This window comes from Geotrypetes seraphini, chromosome 2, assembly GCF_902459505.1.
Source record: "Geotrypetes seraphini chromosome 2, aGeoSer1.1, whole genome shotgun sequence".
NCBI lineage: Eukaryota > Metazoa > Chordata > Amphibia > Gymnophiona > Dermophiidae > Geotrypetes > Geotrypetes seraphini.
This window is the reverse complement of record NC_047085.1, coordinates 23,045,531-23,055,813: the sequence shown is the minus strand read 5'-3', so window position 1 is coordinate 23,055,813 and position 10,283 is coordinate 23,045,531. Positions and strand designations below refer to the sequence as shown.

Genomic DNA, 10,283 nt, shown 5'->3' with positions numbered 1-10,283 from the left:
CATGATGAAGTCATCAACAGTTCCACCAACATAGGCACTATCTGGTTGAATATTCAGTCACCAGATTAAGAAATCCGAAGTTTGTACAAACCACTTCAGAAATAAGCAATATAATTACAAATTTAGTTCAACAATTATTTTTCATTCAAGTCCACAAAAAATATACGTATATCTTAACTAAATGCTTTCCTATTCTGGCATGACCTAATACTTCTGATCAAGAGCTCTCTCTCTATCTATAAATATACATATATATGCAGACATATATAGATATGATTTATGCTACTAGCAAAACAATTAAATATTTATGGATAACCGCACTAAAAAAAGGATAATATGATCCCACAAGCAAATCATTCTAGAATAAGCATACACACACACATTTATCTACCAGAGTATGAAAGAAAGTAGCAAGCATGTTGAAAAAAGTCTGTGCATGTTGTGACTCATGCACATTGTGGCTCAGTGCAAGTCTAACATTCCAAAAGACAGGATGTCTGGAGAGTCTTCGTGTGAATCAAATAAGAAACTGATATATTTGGACTACCGTTCAATGAAAGGGAAAAGCCAAAGGGGATCCATGAAAGCATGATTGCAGTTTATGGTGTGTCTGTCCCATCGTCCTACAAAGTAAAATTTTGGAGCAAGCAGTTTAAATGGGGTAGAGAGTCCATTGAAGATGACCCTCACACTGGACAGCCTGTGGAAGCAACTTCCACAGAAATGAGCAAGAAAGCTGATGATTTAATTTTGACAGACAGATGAATTAAGGTTTCCCAAATAGCTGAAGTAATGATCATCTTGGCAGGTACAATTTGGAAAATAATTCTTAAAAAGTTGAGCATGTTCAAAAGTTAGTGCAAGATGGGTTCCAAGAATGCTGATGCCATGTCAGAAGGCCATGAGGCTTCAGTGCTCTCAGGAGAACTTGGAGATACTCTGTGAAGACCAAGTGAATTTTTTTCATCATTTGGTGTCTGGAGATGAGACTTGGGTCTATTACAGAGATCAAAATGGAATCAATGTAGTGGAAACACAAATCATCTCCCACCCCAAAAAAGTTCCAAGTTGGAAAAATCTGCAGGCAAAGTCATGGCAACTGTCTTCTGGGATGATGAAGGGCTTTTGCTTCTGGAGTTCATGCCACACAAAACCACCATAACTGGGAAGAGTTACACCAACACAATGATCGCTTTGTGGGAGTCAATCAAGGAAAAAAGATAAGGAAAACTCATAGCAGGCATGCTGCTTCTTCACAACAATGCGCCGGTGCATATGTCACAACAATCACAGGCTACCATCCGAGAAAGTGGGTTTTAGCAGCTGAACCATCTACCCTACAGTCTTGACCTGGCTCCCTCAGATTATTTCCTGTTTTGAAGTTTTGAAGAAATCTCTCTGTGGACAATGTTTTTCAAGTGATGACAACATCAAGGAAGCTGTGATGTCTTGGTTGAAGATCAGACATTAAAGTCATTGCAGAAAAAGTGGATGAAGTGTATGGAGCAATCAGGGGACTATATTGAAAAATAAAACAAAAAAACTTTTCTTTCCTACTTAAGTAGATAAATTATTGAACGTCCCTTATATATATATATATATATATATATATATATATATATATATACACATACACACATATACATACACACACACACATATATATATATATACATACATACATATATATATGTATATATATTATATATATATATATATATATATATACATAAATATACACAGACAGAGTACATACACTTATACACATTACATACAGACTCACTGGTACCATTTACAGCTATCAGAACTGTGAACTTGAAAACAAACCTAAGCAAATAAATTCCAAGCAACTAAGGCTGGGCACAGTTTTCCTTGGTTTGCCTTAGTCACTTATGGCTGAGTCAGACTGGCACTAATGAAAGACAGGGGTGAAGCAGTTTGAGGTGAAAAAATAGCCTACACCAAAACAAGGGATGATCCCCCCCCCCCACTGAAACAGAAAACTGAAGAATGCAACAAATGTAAAATGATATTTTTACATCTCTGTTCTATAATAATATTATTTTATAAAATGTATCTTTTTCAAAATCTTTTAATATTCTTGATGTTTCTCACTATTAGTGCAATGGCTAATATATTCCTTTGATGTTGTATGCAAACCAAAACGTGCCTGCATCTGTTTGTTTTAGGGAATGGCATAAGTGTGCACTCTTATCGTCAACTTAATGCATAAACAGAATTCTCTCTCTCGAAAAATAAAGCTTCAACAGTTTCCTAAGCACGGGTACTGCAAATTCTATGAAATGTAAAGAAAGAAGAAGGTGGCGTAGGTGTTTTTGAGTGATCAGAGACCAGAAATATGAAACTTTTTTTTTGTGCTTGAATGGATGCAAAATGTCAGTCTTATTTGTGCATACCTAACCTGTCTAGGGATTCCTGCTTTGTTACATGCTATAAAGGTCATTCCAGAAGATGTAAATACGCATTTCATTCTAATGAAAGCCAAACTACATATTCAGGTATAAAAACCCTAAGGGGCCATTTTATAAACTGTGTTTTTTTTCTTCCTCTTAAGTCCTAAAATTCAAAGCATAATTGACATATTAATAGAAATATGATGTATACTCCTTTAGTAAATAAAATAAATAGCATCTACTCTGTCATATTAATACTGCAAAACATATGTTATTTCATCTGTACACAGTCAACCAGCAGTGGGGGAAAAAGATATGTCACCACAAACCCGTATTGTTTAGAAACTTTGGAAAGAGAAAGTCACAGCCCTGTGAATTAGCTTTGGGTTGATGTAATCTGCTGCAGTTGGTGTGCTTACCTCTCCCCTACAGAAGACAAATATGCTGCAAAAACAAACCATCCCAGGTTACTGGCTTATTTGGCTTTTTCCAGGGCAACTCTTGCCTCCATATAGGAGACAGACACAGTCACGCTGGCTGCAGCAGTATCAGTGATCCTGATTATAATTCTATGATTAGCTTTCTTTTCAAACTACCTATTCTGCTTTGAATAGCAGATTCTTGCCAATTGCACTAGAGTTGATATTAATGCTTTAGACACCAGTTCTTTCTGCAGTTAATTGATTAGTTTCTTCAAAGTGTCTTTCTGAGCAAAGTGTAAAAAAACAACCCTCAAAACAAAAACATCTCTCTCAAACACCTTAAAACAAGCTTGTCCTATTGACACAGTTTTAAGACAGCTAAAGACCAAGAAATTATTTTTGTTGCCCCTTAAAAACAACAAACATCCCCACTTCTGTCCCACAAAATACATGTTAAATACATTTAGAAAGACCAAAGCTTGAAGATTCAAGCTACTCTTGTCTTTCACTACTAAATAGGCTCGAGTCTAGAAGAGAGTTTACACATTTCAGTGCTGACAGATTAGCTAGAGCATAATCTGAACGGTAAATCAAAAGATAATTTTTTTTTTTTGCTATATGTTGTGTGGCCCTGAGATGAGCTGTGTGCGTGTGTGAATACAGAAACCCAAAACCTGTGATTTTTTTTCAGACAAGCAGCTTAAGGGGTTTGAAAACTCTCTCTCTCATTCATTGGCAGAAGTCTATACAGGTATGTAGATCAAGACAAAAGCAGGAGGTCACAGATAGAGGGCTTTCTCTCACATCAAAGGAACTTAAATACATAACCCATCAACATTAAGATCAGCAAGACATATCACAGACAATGCAGGCTCCCACTGTAGCCCGGGAAACTGCTGCAAATCCACCCTGTGTGTTGCAGATAGGCTGAGTGCTAAAACGTGTCAGGCAAAGTACATGGTGCGCAGTGTGTCCTGGTGAACCTGAACTGCTTTTGCAAGTGCTTGTTGATCTCTGCCGTTACTCTGACCAGACGTGTGACTGCCTTCAGCACTAGGAAAGAAGAAAAAAGCAGACATTTAACCTTTTTGAAAATACCATAGTTTAATATGCTCTGGTATTGGAGATCTCTTCTTATGTAGAAAAGGTTTGGCATGCATGCTTACTAAAATGACAAAAAAAGGCAATTCTGTCTATATCTACAGATATACTGTATATCCATATACAGTACCTAAGCACACAAAGAGAGACTTGGAAAATGGCACAACTTAAAACACCTATCAACTTTACATTTCTATCTTATAATGCTTTTTTATGAAAAATAAACTGCAAATTACAAAAAGGCACTAGCATTAATGCCCTTAGCAGAGTAATATTAAGAAATCTTAAGATTAAAATATTAAACAAAGCACCTGATATCCTGAGAAAGGTCCGATACCATCAGGGTTATATTTATTCCCTGAAAGTTGACAGGCAATGGAGGGAGAAGAGGTGCTCTTCTCCCCCTCCTGAGTCTAATGCTTGCCCTCTGCTTAAGGTACATGGGTGGAAAGGGTTACTCTGTGCTTTCCTATCTCTGATCCTGATGCAGCCCTCCCTGCAGTTTATTCCTATCCCCTCCCTGTCCCTGTAGACTTAATCTTCCCCAAGTCTCCCTGCTCAAAGCAGAAACATGATTTTATTCATTTGTAAATCTTTATTCATTTTACAACTTACAATAAGTGTAGCACAAATTAACATTTGAACTTATAAACATCACTTGATTTTCTATCAAAATGCACAGAAAGTAATCACATTTAACCCCCCCCCCACTCTTATCACATTCTATCCAATCACAATATATATAAAAAATCAGAAATCCCCCCATCCCCCTCCTTTCCCCCTTTCAAATATCACATAACACATACATCAAGGTTCTTTAATCTATTCAATTCAAGTAATGAAAAACCAAAAACTATCCCCCCTCCCCTTCTTTTCATTTGTATTATTTTGGGAAAAATGATTCTTACTCATTACAATAAGTTGTTAATGGCCCCCACACATCTTGAAATTTATTGAAATTTCCTTTTTGAATAGATATTGTTCTTTCCATCTTATAAATATGACACACTGAATTCCTGAATTCCACCAAAAACTATAATTCAATCTATTCCAATTCTTCCAGTTAAATGTTATTTGTTGTATGGCAACTCCTGTTAGGATAAGTAAAAGCTTATTATTGTTGGTAGAAATTTGGCTCTTCGCCCTCATAGACATGCCAAATAAAACTGTATCGTATGATAAGGCCACATGATTTTCTAAAAGACAATTTACTTGGCCCCAAATCGATTTCCAAAAGTTCAAAATAAAAGGGCAATAGAACAATAAATGATCTAAAGTTCTTGCTTCGAGATTACAATGCCAACTTCTATTAGACTTAGAGCAATCTAATTTTTGTAAACGAACAAGAGTCCAGAATGCTCTATGCAACAGGAAAAACCATGTTTGCCTCATAGATGCGGACAATGTACATCTCATCCTCCAAGACCAAATTCGTGGCCATTGAGATGCAGTAATTTGATGCTTAATCTCAATGCTCCAAATGTCTCTAAGACCAATCTTTGTTTTTTTTATTCATATATCCAGATATTAATTTATACCACTGTGCGGCCTGGTGGTCCCATAAAGTCCGCCTGAAAGCACAAGAATTCTAAACTATATTGATTATTAAGATTTTTCCATTCAGGGAACCCTGCCTGAATGGCCTGCTTCAGTTGCAACCATCTATAACTTTGTGATTTATCAAGTCCATTGTTGCATCTGTGAAAAATCAAGCAGTTTGCCATTAGTTTAAGTTTAAGTTAAGTTAAGTTTATTAGGATTTTATATACCGCCTATCAAAGCTTTCTAAGCGGTTTTACAATCAGGTACTCAAGCATTTTTCCCTCTCTGTCCCGGTGGGCTCACAATCTATCTAACATACCTGGGGCTATGGAGGATTAAGTGACTTGCCCAGGGTCACAAGGAGCAGTGCGGGGTTTGAACCCACAACCCCAGGGTGCTGAGGCAGTAGCTTCAACCACCGCGCCACACACTCCTCTACCGCGCCACACACTAACATCATCTAAAATACGTATACCTGCTATAATCCAATACTTCCAGATGACCTTAAACCCGCCAATTTGAATCTTGGAGTTCAGCCATATAGTTTGATTTGTAGATTTTTGTATTGGAATAGGTGTTAAATTATTGACATATCTTATAGTTCTCCATGTATCTATTAATATTCTGTTTTCTTTATACACTCTAGGCATTTTAATACCAAGAACATGGGAGAGCCTGAGAGGAAACAAAAGTTGCCATTCCAACTTCAACCAATCTGGGAGCTTATCCATGAGCTCTGGGAGGACCCAATACATACCCTGGCTCATTCCAAATTCGTTGCCCCCTCCAGTGAGAGGTTGCAAACTGAAAAACACCATAAACACCTTCTCTCACACCAAGCAGTATCATGGGGTCGCCCACTACTTATGAGGAATTTAGGAAACGTCTAAAAACACACCTGTTCCTAAAGCATCTAGACAACTGATCCACTCATCTCTCTCCCCTCAATAGCGATTAACTTGTCCTATTGATCACTTTTTCCTCAGCAATGAATTTCTTGTCCTATTAATTCTCTTTCTTCTACCCCTCTTGAAGTCAGTCAATTTGTACCTTTGCTTAATCTTTTGTAAACCGCATAGAACTTCACGGTACTGCGGTATATAAGCTGTTATTATTATTATTATAATATAGGATTGATGATACCTAAAGAAATTAGGAAAATTTACCCCCACCCTCTGCAATTGGCTTTTGGAAAGACACTAAGGCAATTCTAGCAATTTTACCCAGCCAAATAAATTTTGTAAGATACTATTTAACTTTTTATAAAAAGACTCCTGAAAAAAAGTGGTATCATACCCATTTGGTAACAAACTACAGGCAAAATCATCATCTTAATAGTTTGGACTCTCCCCCACCAAGACAAATGTAAAGGATTCCATTGCTCACATAATTCTGTTAATCCTCTTTAATAAAAATTTTTCATTCAATTTCATTGTTTCTTCCAGTGTATTTTTTATCCAAATACCTAAATATTTTATTCCCTCCTCCTTCCAGATAAAAGGAAATGAATCAAATAAACCTTTTGTACAGTGCACATTGAGTGGAAGAACTTCTGATTTGCTCCAGTTTATTTTATATCCTGAAAATTTCCCAAACTTCTCTATCAGTTCAAGGAAGCATGGAATGGTTGTTTCAGGATTCCTCAAATGAAGCAATATATCATCTGCATAAGCAGAGACTTTATATTCCCGGTTAGTACAAGGAATACCCTGTATCTCTTTCATTTGCTGAATAGCTAATAACAAGGGTTCTAAAACAATATAGAAAAGTAAAGGAGACAAGGGACAACCTTGTCTAACCCCCTTTTGAAAATTGAAACATTCCGAAAAATTATTATTAATATATAATCTAGCAACAGGGGAGCTATACAATGTTTGGATCATTTGTATAAATCCTGAACCTATTCCAAACCAATCCACTGCTTGATACTTTAAGGTCCATTCCACCCGATCAAAGGCCTTCTCTGCATCCAAAGATACAGAAAAGGCTGGATCCTTCATGGCTTTTGTAAAATATAACATATGAAAAGCCAACCTGGTGTTATTAGAAGAATGTCTCTGAGCAACAAACCCTGTTTGGTGCATACCAATTATATAAGGGAGAGCCTTAGCCAAATGTAGAGCCAAAAGTTTAGCCAAAAGTTTTCCATCTACATTTTTAATGAAATAGACCTATAGTTTGAAACCAATGTGAGATCTTTATTTGGCTTTGGCAAAACTATAGTTAATGATTCTGCCATAGTACCTGTAATGCAACTTTTATTTAGTTGAACCTGATATAAATATAATAGATGAGGTAATAGGGTAATTTGAAATGATTTGTAAAACTCTACCGTAAAACCATCGCCACCTGGAGCGGTCCCAACTCTAAGGGATTTCAACGCTGTTTGCAATTCTTTTAGTGATATAGGTTTTTCAAGACTTTCTTTTATATGTTTAGGAATTTTAGGTCCCTCTAATAATTTTAAAAACTCAAAACCATCTTTTTCTTTATCTAAATAAGGCTCAGAAGAATAAAGAGCTTTATAAAACTTTAAAAATAGTTTTAAAATCAGCTCAACTTGTGATCCAAGATGGCCGCACAAGGAGTTGTTTGAGCTTCACTCTCCCTGAAGCTCCTTAAAATATCTTTGTCTACTGCAACTATTTACCTGGTTTATAATGCCGAAGAGGAGGGGACGCAGCGCTGCTGGAGCCTTGCAGCGCTCCAGAACGGCCGTCTTCGGAAACATCGAGGAGCTGATGAGGAGAATGCAGGGCACGCCGACAGCTTCGGGGAATTCCCCGCGGGAGACGCATGGTGGAGGCGCATCTGTGTCGCTCTCCATGGGGCCGGAGACATCGTTGAGCCCCGAAGTAAGGGCACCTCCCCCACGCCCTCAGTCAACCAGTTCCCCGCGAGAGGAGGTACTTCCTGAGGTCGGAGTTCACCTCCTCCCGGAGGCTAAGGAGAACAACGGGGGAACTGTGTGGCAGGACTCCCTGCCGGTGCAGAGGAGTCTGAGCGAGGAGACTGAGGAGGAAGCGGTGGGGGATGAGAGAATTCGACAGACTGCCGTAGGAGACACGCTGCCAGAGGGTGAGCTAACCAAATTAAAATTACAACCTTTTCAAATTGAGAAGCCCCGAGAGGTTACATTAGATTCTCTGTGGGATCTTGTGGCCAATTTGGCAAGATCTATAAACCCACAACTACAACAATTAGAAAAGAAACTTAATAACCATGAAATTGAGATTAAAAATTTAAAGACTGGACTTGAGGACTCAAAAACTTCAGTACAGAATGTCTGTCAAGAATTAAAAGTCTCCCAACAAATTACTGAGACATTAATTAAAGACAATACTAACCTAAGAAGGAAGATGGAGGCAATGGAAAATTTCTCTCGTAATAATAATCTCAGACTGATAAATTTCCCTAGGGTTTCTATGATAGCCCCAAGGGAAATGTTGAAACGTTATATGACGGAAGTATTGGAACTTTCTGAAGAGTCGTTACCACCATTTACGCAGGTCTATTACCTTCCAAATAAAACTCAAGACCAACAACAACAGAAAATGGGACCTGATTTAATGAACATATCTAATATTTTGGAAATGTCTGATAGAGAATTGGTGACCCCAGCCACTTTACTTTTGACAGTAGCTCTCGCACCAGATAAAAACTGGTTGCTGAGACTCTTCTTTAAAAATAAACACAAAGAATTTTTAGGTTGTAAAATTCAGATGTTCCCGGATTTGGCTAGGGATACACAGAGAAGGAGACGAGAATTTTTGTTAAGGAAACCTGGTGTTATATCTCTGGGGGCGACCTTTTACTTGCGACATCCATGTAAATGTGTTGTTAATTATCATTCTCATAAATATGTTTTCTTTGAGCCATCTCAACTGACAACCTTTCTCTCAACTGCATCTCTGGAGAAAGAAAGTGCTTAGTTTAAGAAAGGGTGCTTTAATCTCATTCAACTAGTTATTGCTTGGTTTAAATATAATTACTTTGATTCGCCTATTACCCCTCTTGGATCTGATTGAGGACTTGAGTAGAAATTTATGCTTATATTTGATATTCTTTTATATATCTTTTCAATTGTATTAATTTCATGCTGAATTTCCTTTCTGTACAAGTTTTATGCTTGATTATATTGAAAAATTCAATAAATATTAAATAATAAAAAAAATCGGCTCAACTTGAGTATAAGTGTAACCTTTCTCATCTTTAATGGCAATAATTTTTGTCTTCCTTTTTTTTGCTTTAAGATAATTTGCCAATAATCTTCCCGCCTTATTTGAGTTTCCATAATACAAGGCTTGTTGAGAAAATAAATATTTCTTTACCAATTTAGAAGAAATCTCATTAAATTTACATTTAGCTTTTAAAAGAGCCTGCAACGTAGAATACTCCCATTTATCAATCAATTTGGACTCCAAAAGCTTAATTTCCTGCTCTAGACTGAAAAATTGTCTTTTGACCTGTTTCCTAAGAAATAATTTGTCCTCTTATGGTTGCCTTAAAAGTATCCCACAAGGTTTCCATAGAAATTTTTTCTGTGGCATTAAGTTGGAAATAATCATTCATTTTTAATTAAAATCATCACAAAATTTTGAATTCGCAAGCAATGTATTATTAAATCTCCATACAGGTCTACTATTATCTTGATCAACAATTTTGAGTTCAATCCACACACCTCCATGATCAGACAAAATAATTGGATCTATGGAGGCTTGTGTTATCTGTTGTACTAACTGATTTGAAACAAAAATGTAATCTATTCTTGAGTAAGGATTTATGAACATGGGAACAAAAAGAA

At 36.8% G+C, this 10,283-nt stretch overlaps 1 protein-coding gene across 5 annotated transcripts in view; it reads right to left on the bottom strand.

The window, feature by feature from the left end:
- Window positions 1-3,615: 3,615 nt before the first annotated feature.
- Window positions 3,616-10,283, bottom strand: part of AGO2 (argonaute RISC catalytic component 2) — a 312,251-nt gene continuing 305,583 nt past the window's right edge. For all 5 annotated transcript variants that reach the window (XM_033934274.1, XM_033934272.1, XM_033934270.1 and 2 more), the window contains one exon: window positions 3,616-3,889. In XM_033934274.1, the coding sequence (XP_033790165.1) occupies window positions 3,781-3,889 (109 nt within the window). In that variant the 3' untranslated portion in view covers window positions 3,616-3,780. The remainder of the gene's footprint in view (window positions 3,890-10,283) is intronic.